General features: G+C 37.9%; 1 protein-coding gene across 2 annotated transcripts in view; it reads left to right on the top strand.

Moving 5' to 3' along the window:
- The first annotated feature begins 10,000 nt into the window (after window positions 1-10,000).
- DTHD1 (death domain containing 1) overlaps window positions 10,001-23,294 on the top strand; it is a 67,844-nt gene continuing 54,550 nt past the window's right edge. Inside the window, exons 1-2 of one of the 2 annotated variants that reach the window (XM_072620442.1) lie at window positions 10,001-10,523; window positions 12,216-12,864. In XM_072620442.1, the coding sequence (XP_072476543.1) occupies window positions 10,256-10,523; window positions 12,216-12,864 (917 nt within the window). In that variant the 5' untranslated portion in view covers window positions 10,001-10,255. The remainder of the gene's footprint in view (window positions 10,524-12,215; window positions 12,865-23,294) is intronic. The other variant, XM_072620441.1, reaches the window with a different exon arrangement.

A 23,294-nucleotide genomic window follows, 5' to 3' on the forward strand; every position in this document is an offset into this window, starting at 1 on the left:
AGTCAATGGGGAGGTTTATCATACAAGTAAATAACTCGATATCCTAGGAAATGTCAAATTTAAGTTTTATGATTACCTCTACACTTCTCAATTACTGGTGAAAGCACTGCCATCCTCCCAGTGACCTAGATTCATAACCTGTCATCCTAGAATCTAGACTCTGCCCTCACTCTACTAACCTTATATATCTAATCTGTTGCCAGGATTTGTCATTTCTACATTTGTAACATTGATGGTGCAAATCCTTTTCTCTCCCATCACATAGTCACTACCTGGTGCAGCCCCTTGTCTCACATCTAGACTACTGTAGCCTTCTGATTGGTCTCCCTATCTCAATTATCTCTTCACTCGTTTATCTTCCACTCAGCTGCCAAAACAATTCTCCTCAAGTGCCAATATGACCATATCAACCCTATCCCTACACCAACTTGATGTACTCCAGTGGTCTCTTATTACCTGTGAGATCAAACATAAAATCCTCCATTTAACTTTTAAAGACCTTCATAACCTGGCATTTTCTCACCTTTCCAGCCCTCTTACATCACATAGCCTACCATCTAGTAACACTGACCTTTCATTCCTCAAATAAGACATTCTGTCTCCCTGTCTCTGTGCTTTTTTACTGTCTGTTCCCTTTGTTTGAAATGACCCTCCTTCTTTCCTCTGCCTCTTGGCTTTCTTCAAAACTCAGATAAAATCTTAAGTACTTCAAGAAGCCTTCCCAAAAAGGGAGAGATACCTTTCAGCTGAAGACATTTTCACTGAAGTAGTGGCACATGATCTTGGTCTTGAAGGAAGAAAAAGATTTCATTAGGCATAAACATGTGAGGGAGTTTGTTTTGAGCAAATGGCCTAAGGAATACTCAGATAAATATAAAATTCATATTGTGTATGTGTGTATCTATCTATCTATCTATCTATCTATCTATCTATCTATCTATCTATCTATCTATCTATCTATCCATCCATCCGTCTACACACATATATATATATATAAGTATGTATGTATAAATATAAGGCATAAGATAAAATCAAGGAAAAGCCAGTAGTGAAACCAATGTGGAAGGGAATAATATGGAATATAGGTTGGATCCAAAATGCAAAGGGATTAAGTATCAGACAAAGGGGTTTTATTTAATTCTAAACCTAATAGGGAACCATTGAAGATTTTTGAGACAGGAAATGATGCTGTCAGACCTGTATATTAGGGATTATTTTGTTAGTTGAGTGAGGAAAGATGAGTATCAAGATAGACTGGAGGTAAGGAAATCTATTAGGAAACTTTTACAGTAAATCAGGTGACAGATGAGAAGGGCTTGAATTAGGACAGTATCAATATAGAAAGAAAGCAGGACAGAGGTATAAAACTATTATGTAGGCAGAAGAAACAGGCATTGGCAGGTGATTTGACTGGGCCATTAGGGAAAGGACTGAACAAAAATGACTCCAAGTTTTCTAGGCTATGTGCTTGTGAATATGACTGTATTACCAATACAACTAGGTAGGTTGGGAGGAAGGAAAGGATTTTGGGGGAAAGATTATTAATTCCCTTTTGAACATGTTAAGTTTGAAGTGTAAGCATGTCACCTGAGCAGAGATATCCAGCAATCAGTTGAAATTGTAGAAATAAACTTAAAGAGAGAGATAAAGATGGGAAAGCTATCATTGAGAACTGTAAATAGAGATGATAACTGAAACCATATATAACTAAATGAGCCCATCATATTGTGTATGTGTGTATCTATCTATCTATCTATCATCTATCTATCTATCTATCATCTATCTATCTATCTATCTATCTATCTATCTATCTATCTATCTATCTATCTATCTATGTATCTATCTATCTTATGTGAGCCCATCAAGGGTAATAAGAAAAAGTGGTCAGAAAGGCTGTAGGAGAAATAGGGGAGAATAGTATCAGTGATATCCAGATAGGAGAAAGTATTCAAGAACTTCATGATAGTAGAGAGAATAAGGACTGAGAAAAGGGCATTGGATTTGGCAGTTAAAATCTCACTGGTAATGGTTGAGAGAGTACTTTCAGTCAACGAGTAGGGTATTAAACATCCTAAAGAATTTTCACCAATATAAATAAATTTCTATAAAGAGAAACATAAAAGAACTTACACTGTAGCCCAGATAACAAAGTCAATACCAGTTTAGAGAACAAAGGAGTTGTTGAAAAACTGAGAAAGTGGAGGCAGCAAGTATGGAGAATAAGTCGAGATGACACGTTCTAGGAAGATTGCATTGTCAAAAGAAGGGTTGTACTTTTGTTAGATTTAGGGAGGTTTGGGCATGATTGTAGGCAGTGGGAAAGGAACTAGTTAGAGAAAAGCAGAATGAAGATTAGGGGTGGAATGAACTGTGGAAAAAGGTCCCAGGGAATTATCAGTGGGAATGGGATCAAGGGCCCAAGTGGAGAGCATTGGACAAGGAAGGGGACCAGTGGGAAGGGTGAGAACGTGGAGAAGTTTTGAGGGGTAGAGGAGATGAGAGAGTTTAACCAAATGGTCTCAGTCTTCTCAACTAAGAAATGACATCATCTTTTGACTGTTGCTCTGGACAAGGATGAAGGTAAGAGTTTGAAGAGAGAAGGTTCAACCCTTTTATTTTCATATTATAATGTATATGGTTCAGTGACTTCATATAGTTCCTTTGGTGTTATTGGAAGTAAAGATGATTTTACTGAAAAGTAAAATTTATTTTTAAAGAATTCCATAAGTTTATTAGTAGCAGTAATAAAAATGCCCCGTAATAAAGACTCAAGACAAGGTTTCAGTTTACTTTTTCGTGATTATCTTAGTTCTTGGCTATAAAGGCCTGTTCTTCTGGGTTGGTGACTTTAATTAATTTAAAACAAGATTTAAGAGCTAGTAGATGCTAGTTTCAACAAGTAAATGCATCATAATGTGTGATGGGTTTGATTTTGCAACTCATACATTCTCAGAAAGTCAGACAGATTGCAAGCTCAAGCCTGTTGAAAGCAAATGTCATAGAGGTTAAGGAAAACTGGTTTTTCCTGAGAAAGGATTATAGTCCATGACTAAGAGGGGAAAATATCTATTGACACACACATCTGTAAGTGCTTTATATATATGGATATATATTTGTATATATATAAAATTTGTGTATATATATATTTGTGTGTGCGTATGTATATATATATATATATACATATATATATATATATACATACATATGTATGTATTTGTATATATAATCCAGTGACTTTGAAAATTGCACTGTAATTTTTTCCTAACTATTCAGAATGATTTGTTCAAAAGAGACTAACTGGTTTAGAAGACAGAGCTGTCCTCAGGGCCAGGAACCTTGGGTTCAAGTCTAGTCTGACACCTGTTGGATATGTGATCCTAGGCCTATCATCTGACTTCTCAATGCTCTACGTAACTGTCTAAGACTAGAACAGTGGTGGGAAATGTGGGGCCTTAAGGACCTTAAGGTCCTAGTTTCCCCACCCCTGGACTAGAAGTTTCAGAAAGTGCTGACTCCTTCAGTAGAAGCAGTTTCTTCACTAAGGAACTTCCTACACCAACAAAATCAGAGGTCCAGGCCCAAATCACTATCACTATTAAAGATAATTATACAATTAATATCTTTCAAACTATATCCAGCCTTTACTCTAAAAATTAAAGGTATCTACTTATGTGTTATCAGTAAAAGAAGATCTCAAATAACAGATAGTCAATAGGTGATGTGAGCAAACTGAAGAAAGCAATTACCTCCCTATCCCCCCCAACTGAATTTCTAAAAGCCATCTTTCTTGTCCTTTATTTTCTGTAAACTGCGCAGCTCTAAAGTGGCTGGGATCCTAATGCTTCTTCCTCTTGACCTCCCCCTTCATCCCTTCTGCCCACATACCTTTACACCTACAGAAGCCACTTAGGCAATATTTATGCCTTCGGCTATGTTGGGTCTTTTTGCTCTGTCTTTCCCGTCTTCCAAGCATCTTCAAAGTAGCTACAAGATCCCCAGGGCTTTAGATGAGGTGAGAAAGGGAGTGGGAGGATGGGAGGAGCAGGGGATAGTAGATATCACCCAGTGTCTTTGGAGAGGTTTAATTGCATTCCATTATTTCTAAAGGAGACAAGGAACTGAAACTTTTCTGGAATGTTCTCTGATTTGTTTCCCTTCTATTTCTTTTGGTTGATGGAGTGTGGATAGGGAATGGAGGAGGCCATTCCTTCTTCCTTCTTTTCCCTACCTTCATCTCTGAGACCCCATTTGGGAGTGTGCTCTTGAGGTAGTGGTAGCTAGGTCCCCCTAATACTGCACAGGGATGTTAATTACATGTCCTTAGCTGCCCTTCCTACCCCAAGGCTGCTTCTCAGATTTTTCTTCTGAAAGAAATAAAGGGTGGTTTTTGTTTTGCTTTGCTTTGATTTTCTAATTAGAGAAAGTGTTAACCAGGAAGACTGGAGACCTTGATCTTTTTTTTTTTTTTTTTGTTCTCTGAGCTACCTTGGTTTATTATATAAATAAGCACACATGTACAAAAATATCACTCCTGTCTCTGTTTTAGTACAGGTTCCTTCTTCAGCCTTTAAAATAAGGCCAACAAATTCTATTTCATAACTGATGTAGAAAGCATAAGTAAAGAAAACAATTTTAAAAAATAACTGACAATTATATAGCATTTGATGCTTACAAAACACTTTACAAGTATTATCTCATAGGCTTTCCAAATAAGCCTTTGAAGTAGATGCTCATTACTACTCCCATTTTGAAACCGAGAAAATTGAAGCTTAAGAAAATTAAGTAATTTGGCTTTCCACGTGAGCATCGGACCAGGTTCTTCTTATAAGTTGAGGTCTTCTTATAAGTCCAGTATTCCATTGCTCCATGAAACATCTGCTTTTTAAAATCAATCAATGATCTTTAAGTTCTGTTGAGGAACTGTGCCCAAGACACTATTTTAGGAGATATGGGAGCATATCTTTCCAGACTGATTATACATTACACCCCTTCTCACACTCCAGTCTAGTCAAACACGCTAGTGATCTACTACGCCTAGAATACATTCCTTCCTCTCTTTTGCCTCATAAAATTTCTCTTAACAGATGTGATGTGACTTACTCAAGGTCACACGGCTAATAACTTGAATCTTCCTGATTCTAGGACCTGCACTCTATCTTTTACACACTTATATGCCTATTTATCCTTACCAAAACTCAACCTTGAGAATCTGTGGCCTTTCTTCCTGTTCATGTGCTGCTGATGAAGCTGAGCCATGATAACTGAGTCTACCACAAACATATGCTACAGAGCATCAATTAGGCCCTCATTGTAGTAAGGCAATATTTTTAGACCCTTCCTCCAATTTATTTGTCACGGCAATTCCAAAACTTCTCATACCTCCTCAAATCCATGTCACCCCTCCTCCTCTCAGCTAAGGATTTCAATTAATATTTTTCCTTAGAAGAACTGGGGTCATTCACAAAGAAATCCCTCTTCTTCTGTCTTCTCTTATGACATCATTTAGACATCTTAACCCACTATCTCCTCCGTCACCAGTCTTAGATGGTCCTTTTCTTGAAAAAGGCTATTTTACTGTAGTCTTGATTTCAACATCTCCAGCATGTTGCTTCCATTTTCATCCTTCTCTAACCTTCATTTTCCTCTGTATTGCCTTTCCTGTTCCCATACATAGTCAACTAATTCCATTAGCTTCCCATTGTCTCCTGTTAAGCTTTTAGAGCCCCATGAAATCTGGCCTCAATGGACTCATTCTTTGGACTCTTCTTCCAGACAAACTGTGCTTCCCTGTTATGTTCTTCTATGGACAAGATTCTGCCTCCTGCACCTTAGTACTGGCCATGCTCCCCAGTCACCAATGGAGTAAAACCAGGCTGTGTGCTTGCTCCCATGCTTTCCAGCATGATGTCTTTAGCCATGTTGTCAAATGCTTTCAATGAGGATGAACAAGGCATCAAGGTCAGCTACCCTACTGACAGTAAATTCTTCAATTTGAAAAGGTTACAAGCCAAGACCAAGGTGAAGGGAGTGTTGGTGCATGATTTTCTGTTTGCAGATGATTGTGCACTCAATGCAACCTCTGAAGCTGAGATGCAGCAAAGTATGGATCAATTCTCTGTTGCCTGTGCTAATTTTGGCCTAATAATTAACACCAAGAAAACACAGGTGCTCCATCAGCCACCACCACACCATCCATACATGGAACCATTGGTACCAACAAATGGAAAAGTCTTGAATACTGTGGATAAGTTCACTTACCTTGGTAGTGTACTTTCTAAGGATGTACATATTGACAATGAGGTTGACACATGCATTGCCAGAGCTAGCTCAGTGTTTGGGAGGCTCTGAAGAAAAGTTTGGGAGACAAGAGGTATTAGACTGACTACCAAACTGAAAGAGTACAGAGCCATTGTGCTGACCTCATTGTTGTATGCCTGTGAAACATGGACAGTCCACCAACACCATTCCAGGAAACTGAATCGCTTCCATTTGAATTGTCCTAAGAAGATTCTGAAGATTACCTGGCAGAAAAAGGTACCAGACACTGAGGTCTTTACTCAAACTAAACTACCAAGCATTCAAACTCTGCTTCAGAGAGCACAACTCTGATGGGCTGGCCAAGTTGTCCGAATGCAAAATGTACACTTGCCAAAAAGACTATTTTGTGGAGAACTCACGTGGGACAGGTGATCCCATGGTGGTCAGAAGGAGTGATACAAGGATGTCTCAATGTCTCTCTCAAGAACTTTGGAACTGGTTGTGTGACATGGGAGACACTGGCACAGGACCGCTCAGCATGGAGTGCCTACATCAGAAAGGGTGTTGTGCTCTATGAGCAAAGTAGAATTGAGACAGCACAAAAAAAACATAGGATGCACACATTTGGAGTATCAACTTCAAATATTCACACGAACTATCTGTGCCCAATCTGTGGTAGAGCATTGCAAGCTCCTATAGGTCTGATCAGCCGCAGTCAGATACACTGAAACTTGAGTTTATCATGGTGATGTCATTTTGTTCCTCTCCGAGAACAAAGGACAACAACCAACCAGTACTAGATGTGTTTGGATTGAACTCTTTTTTTACCTTGTGCTCTTCCTTTAAGAGAGAGCTCAAGCACAATTTTCCATATGGAGCCTTTCCTGATATCTGTTTGTTTCTCCTCATTCCCAACTACTAAAGTCCTTCTCATACTGCATTATATTGAAATACTTTGTATGTATTTGTAAGCTTTATATTGATGTTTATATAATGTTATTTGTACTTGTCTCCCCCAACTCACATAGATAAGTATGTACATACATGATAAACATAGACACACCCATACATACACACACAAACTCATATATGGAGAGAGAAAGAGAGAAGAGAGAGAGACACAGAGAGAAACAGAGAGAGAAAGAGAGAAGAGAGACACAGAGAGAAACAGAGAGAGAAAGAGAGAAGAGAGAGACAGACAGAGAGAGACAGAGAGAGAAAGAGAGAGAGAGAGAGAGAGAAAGAAAATGGAAATGGAAATGGAACTGGAAAGTTCTCAGAGAAAATCCCTAGTTGCTGGGAGGGGTGGGGTACTAGGAAAAACTTCTGGCACAAAGTAGCATTTGAGCTGAGTCTTAAAGGAAGTCTAGGAAGTTAAGAGGCAAAGGTGAGACGGTACAGCATGTCAGGCATGAGACATAACCAATGGAATTACAGAGGTGGGAGCTGGGGTGTCATGTGTGAAGAACAAATAGGTCAGTGTAGCTGGATCAAAGAGTTTGTGGAGGGAGGTATAAGAAGTCTGGAAAGTTAAAAAGGGGTCAGGTTTTGAAGAATGCCAAATAGAGGATTTTATATTTGAGCCTAGAGGTAATAGGGAATCACTTGAATCTAATGAGTAGAAAAGTGACATGGTCAGATTCCTGCTTTGGGAAGATCACTTTGGAAGCTGAATGTTGACTGCATTAATTTCAGAGAGGGATGAGACAGGGAAACCAATTAAAAGGCTGTTCTAATTAGTTCAGGTGAGAAGTGGATGGTTTGACCTGGTGTGCTGGTTGTGTGAGTAGAAAGGAGATGTATAGGAGAGACGTTGTGAAGGTATAAATGACTGCATTTGACAAAAGATTGACTGTTTGGGTGGCAGGCGGTTGGTGAACAGATTATAAAAGGAAGTGCCCTGAGATGAGAGAATGTCATTTCCGCCTACCTAGTTTATATTTAACTTCCTTGTATTTACTTTTATTTACTTTAGATATACTTATATATGAAGAGAAAACTTCAGGTTACAGTGCAAAAATTACTAGCTTTGGAGTCAGTTTATCTAGGCTACTATTTGTGTGAGCTTGAGCAAGCTAATTTACTTCCTTGAGCCTCAGTTTCCTCAACTGCAAAATGAAGGGTTTAGACTAGATCAATTCTTCAATACATATTGGTTATTTCTGCCAATGGAAGAATGTAAGTCCCTCAAAAGTAGGAATTGTTTTGTTCTTTGTAGTTGCATACTCTATACACAATGGCTGACACATAGTAGGTACTTTATAAATGCTTGTTGATCAATTGGTTGAAGAAACAGTCCTAGCTTCAGGATTTAATAACTACTATTTGTTTATCTTTTTGGGGACATAAAATGAAGTTTTTGAGGAAATAACTAATAATTCAAGAGAGTAAATGGGAAATGCTAAACTAGTGACAGCAATAATTCAACATTTCAACTTGCCAAATATATATTAAATACCTACTATGTGCAAGGACCCTTGTTAGGGTCTAGAGAAAGCAAAGCTGAATTTTTTCCCTTGATAAGCTTACAGTATAGGATTGAGTTGAGGCATAAACACTGATAATTCTGTAATGGTTTACTGGAGATGCTGGGCTAAAGGTGAGTATATATTCTCCAGTGTCCATTTACTCCATTTACCTGGGGTATGATAACTGTGGTCAATGAGATGGATTGCTCTTATTCCTGTGGAAAGGAACAAGATGAAATCTTATGAAATGGACCAGTGAAAGTGTGCTTCTCGAGGAGAGGAGTTAGCACTGCAGTAAAGAAAACCCCAAATACAACAATTGCTATGGGTTGGGGAGGAAGGAGCTGTTCTCCAACTCTGCCTTAACCTCTGTGCCCAAAAATTTTCAGCAGCATCAATACAGAGAGTGATGAAAAGAGGGCACTGTGACTGAAGTCTATGATTGGGGTGGAATGTAAACTAGCTGAATACAGTGTTGTTTTACTATACTTATTTGTGTGTGAACTTTTAGTGTTGAAATTTCAGCAAGGGAGCATTGAGAAAGACATAGATTTTCTTAACCATTAGGGGCAATCCCAGAATGAAGGCTCAAAGCTAGATGGAAAAGAGATGTTATTAATTCATATTGTATAACTTTTTCAAAGTACAGAAAGACCAAGTGAATCTGGACCAAGAGAAACCTAGGCAATCTCGGTTGATAGCAATCTCCCTTGGTGTATGTAGGCTGCTGTTAACTCTTCTGAGACCAATTACTTTGCCACCTTTTATCTCTTTGTTCTTCCTTCTTAATATACTTTACTGTTTTATCTATTCTGTATCTCTCTGTCTTATTAATGAGGGCATAATGAAAGATCATAGCCTCATAAATGGAGAGCCTAAAGGAGCCACAGAGGACATCCAGTCCAATATTTCATATTTGTACCTCCTCCCCTGATTTTACAGATGATATTAGATATAGAAAGTGATTCACCAAAGATTACATATGTCATCATTTTGAAAAATGTCTTTCCTGATGCCTTTTGAAACTTGAGGACACATTTGCTTGTCTCCCATTATCTAGAGCGGTTGCTTTGTTTTAATGATTGCTGGAAGAAACTTCGCAATCCCATCAGTCATCTGGACTTGGGGAACTGACCTCCTGAGGGAAGCCAGGTGGCTTCCTGTCCTCCTACTTATCTTAGTTTTCAATTTACTAATTATTTTTACTCCCATAGTTCTCAATCTGGGGATCATTATCCTTGACTGAGAAAACAGAAACTGTGTTTAATCTGTATTGTACACAGTAGCACATGGTGTGTGTGCGTGCACTACTGCTCACTGATTTCCCAAAAGCCCCTCCTTTGGTCACCTAGTAACTTTACATTAGTTAACAACAATATAAGGCTCAGCAAAGAATTAATTGCTATGCTATTTAGAGAGGACTCAGTTGGTGAACTTTGGATGCCTAGGTTTGAGAAACAATAACTAGTGACAAGCTTGAATCTATTGATTTATTTATTCATTGTTTTTTACTTGCCAATAGGAAGGAAATGGATCCAACTGAACTGGACACAGGTAAACTAAGTCAGCTACTAAAGCAGATTTGGTGGCAAAACCAATCAGTAAACGAGACCCTTTTGTGCAATGACCTTCAAGACAAGGATGGCATAAGGACATGGATATCTACAATGATCATGCTATGTCAAGAGCTTAGTGGGGCTCTCTGCCAACATTTGGAACATGTTACATGGATACTACAAGCCACTTGCCAGCAACTGCATGTTCTTGACAAACAGAAACCTTGCAACTGGAGACAAGGCAAGTAAATATATATTTTGCTACAATTCTAATTATTTAATGTTTCATATATCAAGGTACACATGATATGGCAATCCTCATGCTTTTCTTTCAATACCTCTATGCCATATACTACCAAAGGTGAAAATTGGCATGCCCTCAAAAAGGAAGGGTGAAGTAAATTTCTAGTTTGCACCTCTATGTGTACTTCTATGACCTGTTTATACCACTAAAATATAACATTAAATGATTAAATCACCTCATTCAAATATTAATCTTCATTTTATATAAACAATTTTAAAATGTCAAGCCAAATTGACCTCTTCTAAAGCTTTATAGGAAAACTCGTATTGTTTCTTACATTGGACTTAAATAGAACATCTTTGGAAATATCAATATTAGGTATTAGGTAAGTTATTTCTTTTCGTCTTTTGATGAGATTACTAAAAAAAGAGAGGAATGCTGTATGCATATCAAATATTGCCTTCAAGAAAGCATTTGATAAGCACAAAATATTTTCCTGGACAGGTAGATTTGCATCTCATAGAATAATCACAACTAAAGACTATTGATTGATTGGTGTCAACTTGAAAGGAAGTCTCCAGTGACATCTTAGACATTGGCAGGGATATAGGAATGTCTGAAAATGACTTTTATATCCAAAGTAGTATCTTAAAATACATTTTGGCATACTTGGTAGTTTACCAACTCTCCCTCATTCATCCAGCTTTCCTCAGGTAACATAATGCAATGAGATGGAAAAGCATTTATTAAGCTCTCACTACATGCCGAATACTTTGCATTATAATTATTAAAAGAAATATAAAGCTTCACTGTATTGTCTGTTGATGAAATCATGCAGTTGTGTTCATTTCTAGGTACTACATTTAACAAGGTGCATTAACAAACTAGAGAATGCTGGGAGGAAGATCGACAGATGTCTGGAAATCATAATAATAGTTACTATTTATATAAGTTTTAAGCCATAGAAAACATTATATATATATATATATATATATATATATATATATATATATATATATATATATGTGTGTGTGTGTGTGTGTGTGTGTATATATATATATTACCTCATTTGAGCCTCATAACAATATCGTGAAGTAGCTACCACAGACATCATTAGTTAGGAAAGTTAAGTGACTTGCTGATAGAAAGATAGCTAGTTAAATGTTGGAGGTAGATTTCAAAGCTTAGTTTCTCCTGATTCAAAGGCCATGTAGCTTTTCTATTTTAAAGAATGGTTGAAGGAACCTAGGATGTTCATCTTGAAGAATAGGAGGCTTACAGGAAACATGATAGCTATCTTTAAATATTTGGTGAGTTACCATGTAGAATAGGGAGGAGCCTATTTTGTCCTGTTGCAGAAGGCAGAACTGGGACCAGTGGGTGAAAGCTTAGAAGGAGGTAAATTTTGATTCATAGGAAAGAACTTTTTGTAATTAGTTGTTTAATAATGAACATTCCCAAGACAGCAGCAGCAGCAGTTTCTTACATAGCATACAATAGGGCCCTTATGAGTTATGCTTCTATGTTTGGGAATGTTCCCAAACCCTCTTTTAAAGGACATTATAGACACAGTTTTTATTTTGTAAAGCTCCCACCTTCTCTAAGATATGATAATTCTGTTGGATGAATACTTAACAATGTACAAACAATTTGACTGTCATCTGTATTCATTGTATTTTTTTAATCTAGAAATTAGTGCTCTCTTAGAATACCTCATGAATATAAGTGAATGTTTGAGGAACACCGTTATACGTCTTCAGAAAGAGGAAAAAGACACAGTTAACTTATGTGCCATAAGCCATGAATATATTCCTCTTTACACACAAACTACCATCCAAAATACCTTCGATGGAACAAATACTTCTGTAAAAGGGAAAATGGATTGTATAGAAACAACTCCTAATCTCAGTCAACCATTTCCTCAAATTTCTCCCTCTGTGAAAGGAGAAAGTCATAGTATGAGCCAAAACCAGAATCAAGAAAACAAGGAACTGATGACTTCTGCATTTGTGGAGAAAGAAAATATCTCATCATTGAATGAAAATGTCATGAGTCAAGAAATGGAATTTAATGAAATGTCCTCAGAAAATATGGCAAATAAGGATAGCAAACTAATAAACGATGCTGTTGTAGAGAAAAATGGTGTAAAGAGGGAAGAGATGAATGCTAAAAGATCTAGCAAAGAAATTCCAGAAAGAGAATTTCAAAGTAATGTGGAAAGTATGAATGAGGAGAAGACAATGTCTCTGATGAATGATATTGACAATAGATATGGGGGAAATGTTCTTACAAATGATTCAAAGAATCTAAACCAAACAAATCATGTTCTGGAAAAGGAGTAAGTAAATTTTTTTTCTTGGTGATGTATGTTTATGGCTATAAATAGAATTTATATACAAGATCAATTTTATTCTTCTATTGATTCATTTTTTTCTCAAACCATAATTAATCCCCCTAAACTTCCCCATAAAACTATGAAAGGAGAATTAATTGGGGGGGGAGGAGCAGGGGAGGTTACAGGGTATAAGATAGTATAAGAATGTAAATATATATATATATGTATATATATCTTCAAGAGACATTTGTTAAGTACATAGTATGAATAATATTTTGTACTAGGCTTGGGGAGATAACAGAGATGAAGGAATAGGTTTTTGTCACCAGGACAATGGAGTTTACAGGCAGAGCTGTAATTAGAATGATGACCCAAGTCTTTACTCCAGGTTGTTGAAACTTAGAGGGTATAAAATTTAACACATGTACATCTTTAGCAGCACAGAAAGTATGTTAGCCCACAGTTAGTATGAGTAGCTAAAGTAGGAAGCTACTGGATAGAGGGCATTGAGCAATAACACCCATCCGTGTTATTACATCCATCTGGACCCTTCTGATGATGAGTTTGGTTTCTCTCTTCCTCAGGCTGGGAATTCTCTAGGGCTAATGTTCTTAATCATTTTTTGATGTCATAGATCCTTTTGATACTCTTGCAATGTCTATGGACTCTTTCTTAGAAGGTTTTTAAATTCATAAAGCAGAATACAATGCACTACAAAGGAAAACAATTGTATTGAAATACAATGATCAAAACATTAAAAAAACATTCATAGACCCAGAGAAGGACCTCTGCTATGGTGATGGGATCCATGGGAGTAGAGTTTCTGTTTAAATAATAGCTTTTACTCCTAAATACCCTTCCTCATGATTGGATAATTTGGGCATATTCCTGGCCACTGTTATGTGGGCTTGTCCACCCTAACTTCTGTACTCCTCTAGTTGTCAGGTCTCTGGCATAATGGACCCTGTTATCTCAAAAATTATGTTGGAAATGGGGATATGTATCAATTATGAATTAGTCCTGAATTTGCTGCTTTGAGAGCCATTCACTTTTATTTTTGAAATATTTATGTTTTTCCCCTTCTTATCTTGCTTACTTAACTTGATCAGGCAGCTAGGTGGTGCAGTGGATAGAGCACCAGTGCAGGAGTCAGGAGGACCTGAGTTTGAATCTCACTTCAGACACTTGACACTCACTAGCTGCGTGACCTTGGGCAAGTCACTTAACCCCAGTTGCCTCATCCTGGGTCATCTCCAGTCATCCTGATGAATATCTGGTCACTGGATTCAGATGGCTCTGGAGGAGAAGTGAGGCTGGTGACCTGCACAGCCCTCCCTCACTCAAAACAAAGTCAAGTGCAAGTCACGTCATCACTTCTTTGATGGCATGGTCTGCTTCAGCAATGAAAGACAAACACACAAATTGGCAGACAATGGGATGCTGAGGCCTATTTTTGGACTCTTCATCCTTTAATTTATTTATTCATTTACTTATTCAACATCCATTTATTGATACCTTACTAAGAGCAAAAGACTATGTTAGGTTTTGGGGAGTAGTACAAAAGCATAAAGCTCTGGCATCTACTTTCAAGGAGTTTCTTCTCTACTAGATAACCTATCAAGTACAAATGCCTTAGACTTACTGTGTAGTTGTAGTTTGCCTCAAAATAAAATATGATAAGAAGGTAAGAGAGTGCTCTTCAAGGACAGAGGAAGAGAGGTAATTCCTGACTGGGAGCGACTGGGAAAATGCTGATGAAACAGGTGACATTTGAAATGGCATTGAAAGATGGGTAGGATTTCAACAGGAAAGGAATGCAACTGGGGGTAGTATTCTAGGCAGGAAGAAACACAATCATGGAGACAAAATTCTATTTACATATATGCCTCTGGACCCTGTATAGGTGAAGAAGGATGTGGAATAATTAGACTTGTGCCCTGTAGTTGACAAAAGAAGGGTTTTCAGATGCTGGTTGGAAACACCCAAACCTTGTTTTCTGAGAACAATTCTAGGAAAGCTATGGTGAGCTAATTTGTGGACCCAGGAAGAAGACAAAATTAGAGTTCCCCACCCTGCAATATAATGGCATGGAATGACTGGAATGACAGATATTTTGTAGTTTTTCCATACCTCCTTTAGCTTAGCATGCCCAAAGTGAGCTACTTGTCCTGCTTTTGTTACAGCTTTGAATTCTAGAGAGTGTTGGACAATTTTCATTAAATAAGAAATTTCCAGGAAGGATATTCTTTCATTTGTCACTAGAGAGTATAGTAGAGAGTCTGTTATAAAGACCTGCCTTCTAGAGGTGTCCTGAGAGAACACTGGTCTGTGAAAACACTTAAACACAGAGCCTGGATATACAGATGCCATCATGATCACTGTCTATGGATCTGATCAAAATCTTACTTCTTGAGAATGATCAAGATGCAGAGATGAAGAGGAACATGGGGCATGGGGAACAGGAAGTCAGGAAAAGGGAGTGTTTTTTTTGAAGAACCACAAAGGGGGTCAGTGTCACTAGATAGAAGAGTAGGTGAGGAAGGAACAGTGTAAAGAAGACAAGAAAGGTGCCAGGGGTAGGGGGAGTAAGGAAGGGCTCAAACAGAGAACTTCATCTTTGATCATGGAGGTGGTAGAAAGCTAGAGTTTATTGAGTAGGAGAGTGTGTGATGTGCTTTAGGAAGATCACTTGGTCAGTTGAGTGGAGGATGGAAGATTTGGGGTGGATTGGTCCCCACTAGAGTGGGGACAGATTTGTGTCAGGGAAACCAATGATCTGGCTGTTGCAATAGTACATATATGACGTGATTAGTGCCTACACCAGAGTATTGTTAGTGTTAGAGGACAGAAGGGGGCATACATGCAAGAGATGGTAGGAAAGGTACAATCAACTGACCTCAGCAACAAATTGGACATGGAAGGTGAGAAAGTGAGGAAGTGAAATGATGACTGTGGCTACTATTTGTCTGAGAAAGGAAGTTACCAATCAGCTGAGCAGAGCCCCAGGACAGAAATTTCTCTAGAGGCAAGACTACAGAAGAACTAGACAGGCAGGCCTTACCCAATATCACTTCAGTGTGGTAATGACCTTCATGGCCAAGGAGCTTATGGACTTCCATATCCATGACTTGAGATAAATTACGTACAAGGATTGATATGATAACCCTTAGAATTTGTTACTGTCCATCATGTTTAATTATCCTCCACAGGGAAAAGCCAGAGTCAAAACTCTTCTGGTTGAAAGCACTTCTGAACATCTGTGATTTCCCTGGTGCTGGTGCTCAGTCTTTTGTTGCAGATTACAACTCCTCCAAACCTTGGGTATTTCATGAGTTGTAGGTTGAGGTCCAAAACTTCTGTCACCTGGGGCCAGCTTTCTGTTCATGAGTCTTTGCAAACTTAGACTGCTCCTCAGATCTGTACTTGTGGTGGAGGGGTGTAATGAGAAAGCAGAAGTCTTCAGTTTAATAAATAATGCTAAGAACAGATTCAATTTTGTTGACAATAATTTGGATGGATCAGAGGAACTGAGAGCAGGAGTTTGAAGTGTTCAAAGATGGAGAGGTATTTGGGCCTGTGTTGCTGAGTTTTTTTTTTAGAATGGTATGTCTAATAACTTTCTTAGAAATTCTGAGTTCTAAAAAGGAAGGAAGTTCATAAAGTAGGTCTAAGTAGAACCTTACTCTGGTTTGGATGAGGCAGCCATAAGATCCTGGTTGCTTTTTTGGAGGTGGCATGATAGATAGAGCGCCGAACATAGTGTCAAGTAAAACTGAGTTTGAATCCTCCATGAGATACTATCTGTGTGGCCCTGGGTCAGTCACTCAACTTCTCAGCTTAATTTTCCTTATTTTTAAAGAAAGGGATAAAAATAGTAACTACTTCACAAGATTGCTGTGAAGATCCAATCAGATAATAAGTGTAAGATTCTTTGTAAACTTTAGTGTTATATATAAATGGCTAGGTGGCTCAGTGGGTAGAAGACTGGTTCTGCAGTCAGGAAGACCCAAGTTCAAATATGGTCTTAGATACCTACTCTCTTTATGACCTCGGGCAACTCACCCAGCATTCATTTGCCTTGGTTTCCTCATCTATGAACTAGGGATAATAGCACTTACCACCCAGGATTGTTATGAGGATCAAATGAAATTTGTAAGGCATTTGGTCCACTGCCTTGCTCACAGTATTAAATATTAGCTATTGTTACTATTATTTCAAGTTTGCCACTGTGTCGCCTGTTATCATTAGATATTCTGGTCACTCCCTTGGAAGAAGGTATCAGAGGTTGTACTTCATACCATATCTCTGGGGAGTTTAGAGTGGCATGACTTCATCTACTGTTATTCTAGCTCTGAAAGAAAGTGGTGGGAGGCAAAATAGAATCAAAGTCCTTTTCAGACTTAAGGTTTCCACCTTTTAGGTGGGAGGGTAAAAAAGAGGGATAAAGGATGGACAAAAGGGCAAGGAATATAATAATAAACAGGGAGAGACTACACCAAAAAGAAAAATAGGATACTTTTATGATTGATCCTCCCAGTAGTCAGAATTCTGGGGCAGTGACTGTCAATCACCCAGCACTTGGCTCCCTCCTCTTAATCCCAGGTTTGATGCCCAAGATTATCTGTCAGTTCACTCATGGCTCTGACTCCAGTTACCAATCCCTCTGATCCTTTCCAGATTCAGGTGTCTTTCAATCACTCACCTAGTTAAACAACAGTTAATTGGATTAGTAATTTAGCTGTTTTAGTAAAGGCATGGTAAAATCAGGAAATCATTAGCCATATGTATCATAAAAATGTACATTTCACAGTCTACCCAGTTCTAAACAGAAGACAAATCATGCTCCTCAGGCTAGTCTGTTTTATTCTCTTGAGGGGAAAGAGATAACCTGGAAGTTCATTTACTTCACAAATTTCCATTACTACCTATGCAGGACTCATGCCAATTAATTCACAGATTGTTTCAGTTTGAAATTCCCTTTGGATCTAGCTGATGAGGGCAGAGTGTACTCTCTACTACAAACTGCTTTCTTTTCCTCCGGTTCACATAATCTGGTCATAAACTGTCTTTTCACGGTTGGATTGGGATTGCACTTTAAAACTGACTCTGAAAGCTATTGGAATGGGAAGCTCCCTAGTAGTACTAAAGGTGAAAGAGGAGAGAGTTACTTTTCCCTTTACTGCTTTATCTTTGAGCCTCTTAACTTTCAAGTTCCATGCTCCCAATACTGTCTCTAATATATGTTCCTGTTCCAACTAATCTGACCCACACCGTCAACAAAACCGTCTGGAAATGGTCCCTATCTTGGCATCTCTGCAGAAATGGAAGAAAAAAATACATTTGGAGTTGAAAGATCATTTATCCATTTGTGCCATTTTTACAGACAAAGAAACTGAGGTCTAGAAGGGTAAAGTGACGTAACAAAAATAGTAAATAATTGAGATGGGATTTAAATCCAGGTCGTCTGACACAGTGTGTGGAACATACATAGATACAAATAAATACAAAGTAGTTAAATGAAAAGTGTTTTGAGAAGGAGGGCACTAATAATTGAGGAAATCCTGACATAATTATCCTATTCTCAAAATGTGTGTTCACTGGACAATGTTCATTTTCATAAGAGAAAATTTGTTTTTTTGTTACAAGTTTGTTTTATCATGTCATTGACATTCCAGTTATGTGAAGTCTTTTATTCAATTCCAAAGTTTTTCAAAACTTTACTAAATTTACTCATTTCTCTACAGAACTAATTTTTCATCCAGTGATATTGTTTGGTTATTTTAGTTGTGTCCGACTCTTCATGCCTCCATCTGGAGTTTTCTTGGCAAAGATACTGGAGGGGTTTGCCATTTCCTTCTCCAGCTCATTTTGAGGCAAACAGGGTTAAGTGACACACATAGAGTAAGTGCTGAAGGTTGAATTTGAACTCATGAAGGAGAGTCTTTTTGACTCCAAGCCCTGCAACTCTCTCCCCTGCTCTACCCAGCTGCCCCTTACCTAGCAACGAATACCCTGACTGTTAAAATATTACATTTTGTTAATTATTATAACAGTTTGGCATAGTGGAAAGAGATTTGCAGTCAAGTCAACGAGTTGCCAAGCATTTTTAAAGCATTTACTTTGCCAGGCCTCTTTCAGATCCAAATCTATCATTATATTCACTCTAATATGGGCTAGAGGGCAAACTGCTGTAAGCCCTTATAGTGAAGGGACTTGATTTTTTTTTAAAGTATGTAGAATAACATGCCTTAGTAATATTCTTAATTGATGTAATAGCTCCTCTTAAAATGACTAGCTATGTACTTGAACATAATTCCATTGAATATGTATTGCAAGAAACATGAAGGACTGATGTAGGGAGAAATGAAGGTTTGACTTATAATCCCCACTTTCATCCCTGCAACCACGTAAAGGTCACTTAAAACAGGTTGTTTCGAGTTACACCAGTAGTGTGATTCTTCCGAGTTTATAAGTGTGATAAAAGGCTTGTAAAGGAACTAAATAAATTTCCTCTTCATGAGGTCCCATGGTTAGTCAAGGACAAAGTAGAGCCCTGGAAAACATTTCCTGGTTTTGGTTTCACTTCTCCTCTCCTCAGTAAGTGGTTGGATCTATTGCTTTTCGTTAACCAACCTGACCAATAAACATTTTCATCCTCACAGAAAAAAGATCAGGAAGCAAGCTCTTAGACATCAGTTGGGTAAAGGAAGATATGGGGGGTGAGATGTGTGGGGTTTAAGATACTTTCTCAAGAAGCAGAGTGCCCTGCTACCTTCCAACAGTCTTAAAGGCAGGACTATCTGGAAGCAAAAGGATAAATGACAGAACCTTTATAGAGCCTTCTCTGTTTGAAGAGCATTCTGTGGTCCTATAGTTTACATAGAAGCACCTACCATGATGGCCTTCCTAGATGAAACTTACCATTCCCTCTAATGATCTTAGATATCATCCTGTCTGGATGGACCAAATAGCCTCTAAAGGTCCCTATAAAAGGAGGAATTTGACTAACTTTAGGTGCACACCTTAGCCTTTAACTACATGGCCTTAGGTAATGAGCTCCTCTCACCCCTTATCTTTGTACATATGAACCTTCTATTGGATGATCTGAAGGAAAACAGAAAAGAAAGTCAATTCCCAGTTTTCCAATTATTCCTTCATGTCATCCCATGTGGTATAGTCTCTTCCATGAAGATGTGGAATGGGCTATATAATCTCTTGGAGTCCCTTACTCAACTCTTCCAAACAGTTCATCCGAAGGACACTTAGCTTGGAATATTTTCAGGGAATACAGCAAATAAATGAATAGACCAGGAATCCTACAAGATTTTACATGTTCTAAGGTATGAAGCTTGGCTGTGTGATTAGCAGAAACCTTGGGAGATGAGGACATGGCAAAATGCAAAATGCCCTTTCATTCTTGCCAGCAATTTCATGCTCTTGCATTACTAAGGCCTAATGCCAAAGATGGACAGATAGAAAAAACAAGGGAAATGATATAGGATGCTGCCTGAAGCAGCATTTCTTTAGACTCTGGCTCAGATAATTAGCTCTCGGCATTCTGGCTATGAGGGCTCCTCTCATATCTGTCTGGGCCTTTGGAAAAGAGGTTAAAGTTAACCTTTTATTCCATCACTTGAACTGAAGTACATGTTGCAAGAAGATGGATTAGATGAACTCTAAAGTCCCTTATTCAGTTAACAATAATTTATTAAACACCTAGTATGTACAAGGCACTGATGATCTGTTACAAACACTGCAACAATGAAGACTGTGGCCAAATTAAATCTGAGGGACTTAGGGGATGCTATTAGAAGAACTATAGGCCACAGGTATAATTCAGATGTACAATATTCAATTCACAATGGTGAAGACTGAGGAACTTGCACGTTTTTGGACAGAGGTCAGTCAACAATGCTCTATCCTCTGCTACTCTATTTAAAGCAAAGTTTCTTAATATGGGATCTATGGAACCCCAAAGGGGTCTGCAGGCAGATTTCAGTGGTTTCATGAACTTGGATGGGAAAAAATGAACTCATTATTTTCGTTAACCTTTAAATGAACTTTACCTTTTCCTACCATTGTTTTAAAAATCATCCTGAAAAGAGGTCCACAAGCTTGACCAGACTGCTAAAGGGTTATGAAACCGGAAAGAATTGTGAAGAATTCCTAATTTAAGGTTGCCTGGATTCTGTCTTAGGAACCTATGGATGACAGGAGGGAGTTGCTGCAGCACTGAGGATGTACAAATCAAGGGAACCATAAGCTTTGCTTTAAACAATCCAATTCTAAATATGTTAGCCTCAAAGGCTTTCTCTGAGATGACCCCTGTAAAGTTGTGGAATTGGAGCTAATAGTGGATGGGTAGGATTTAGGGAGCATTAGCACAAAAAGGAAGGTTGGCTTTAAGCTGAGAAAAAAGTAAAAATTCAGTTAAAATCAATTGATTTACTTCTTATATAATGTAGCAGATGGGAGTAGGGTAGTGAGAGGTAGGTAGGGGGAATCACAAATAATTAATGTGTAATGAAAGCAATGGAGTTTTTTGAAGTGACTGGACAAGGAGGCATACTAGGTTCATTCTCTTAAAGGTGCTCTTCTCTCTCCTTCCATACACACATAGTTAAGCTGAAATGTGATTGAGGGAAAATGATTTAGGGGGTTACCACCTGTTCTCTGGCCAACCATTCAGGATCATCTTGTAATGTAGAGGGATGAGGAGAGACTGATAAAGCCATCCAGGTTAATGTATTTCTGTGGGTGGCAGAGGCAAATATAGAATTTTAAAATGAAGAGGGTAGTGTGTGAAAGGAAGGAAAGTAAAAGAGGTTTTTATTCAGGTGAAAGGGTAACTTAAAATGATTTCATAAAGATAAATTGCTCTACCAGAGCATACTAGGAAACCACTGAGAAGCCCAACTTAGAAGAAAAAACAATTACTTCATCTCCTAAAGTTCCAAATTTGTTGCATGTGACCTCAAGATAGTATGTAGTCTTCTACCTAATCTAAAACTAATAGGAATACAATTCAGGTTCTGGTCTCCTTTTCCCAGTAATATCTAGGATTGGGGGTTATACAATTCTTCAAATAAAACAAATCTCTATCTTGTCTTTTGTGGATAACTAAGTAAACTGATGACAAGGCTAGTTCCTTTAGTCCAGTACTCTGAACCAGCCCTTGGCCCCTAATCATTAAGTTTTACTGGTTTTTGAGTTTTACTGGTTCTTCTAGTGACCAGAGAAATTTTGGTTGCTGCAACCATCTATGTGTCTTCAGGAAAACTCAAGAAATGGACACCAGGGATTTTGAAATTTAAAGTGAGAAGAAAAAAAAACTTATCGAGAGATGCAGCAGCTCATACAGCTCAACTCACATGAAGAAATATTTTCATATCAGACTGGAAACCTGATCCAACTTGGTCTAGTTGTGCTAGTGTTCAAATTATATATTTGGGTCATGAGATTAAAAACACTGAAAGAACAGGGAAATGGAAAAAGAAGCAGCTTAATTAAGCCTAGATTTTGGATCTTTGACTTTTTTTCCTCATTTTCAATTTTTCACTGGAGAGATTTCTTTCAAAAGAGGAAGGGGATGATTTTAAATGTGTTAAGTGAAACAATAGATATTTATATGTAAGCTTGAGTTCTTTAAAAAATAACCTGTTATTTATAGTTATTTTGCTTTATCATTGCTTTATATGGAACATATTTATTTTAGTCAGTGTAACTCAAAGAATCACAGAATTTGAGGGTTGGAAAGGACCACAGTAATCATCTAATCCAAAAGACTACAGCCTAGCAGTCAAATCCACCTTGCTGCCTGTTTTTACATAGGCCAATGAGCTAAGAATAGTCTTAACATTTTTTTTAAATTACAATAAGACTTTATTTAAAAAGATTTTTTTAAAAAACATTCTTAACTCTGGATTATACAGAAACAGGTAGATAGCTGGCCAAATCTGGCCCTCTGCCATAATTTGCTGATCCCTGATTTAGCCTGTCAATTTTTTTTATATCCTGTTATCTATTACTGGTAGCCAATAGCTATCCTGCTCCACTTTTTGTCATCTGCAAATCTGATGAGCATATTAACTATGTCTTTCTCCAAGTCATTGATAAAAATGTTAAGCAATACTGAGCCAAGCACAGATATCTGGGGCTTTCCACTGCAGATTTCCTGCCATATTGACATTGAACGTTAACAACTACTCTTTGAATTTGGTCATCCAATCAGTTCTGAACTCATCTGACTATATATTTACCTGATATCTACCTTTTCATCTTCTCCACAAGAATGGCATGATATGCTTTATCAAAAGATCTGCTAAAATCTTTGCAAACTATATTCCCAACATACCCATCCTCTACTGGTTGAGCAATCCTGTCAGAAACTGAAATGAGCTTAATCATTCTTCCGATAATTTAAAATCACTGCT

Source organism: Notamacropus eugenii, chromosome 6 (assembly GCF_028372415.1).
Source record: "Notamacropus eugenii isolate mMacEug1 chromosome 6, mMacEug1.pri_v2, whole genome shotgun sequence".
Lineage (NCBI taxonomy): Eukaryota > Metazoa > Chordata > Mammalia > Diprotodontia > Macropodidae > Notamacropus > Notamacropus eugenii.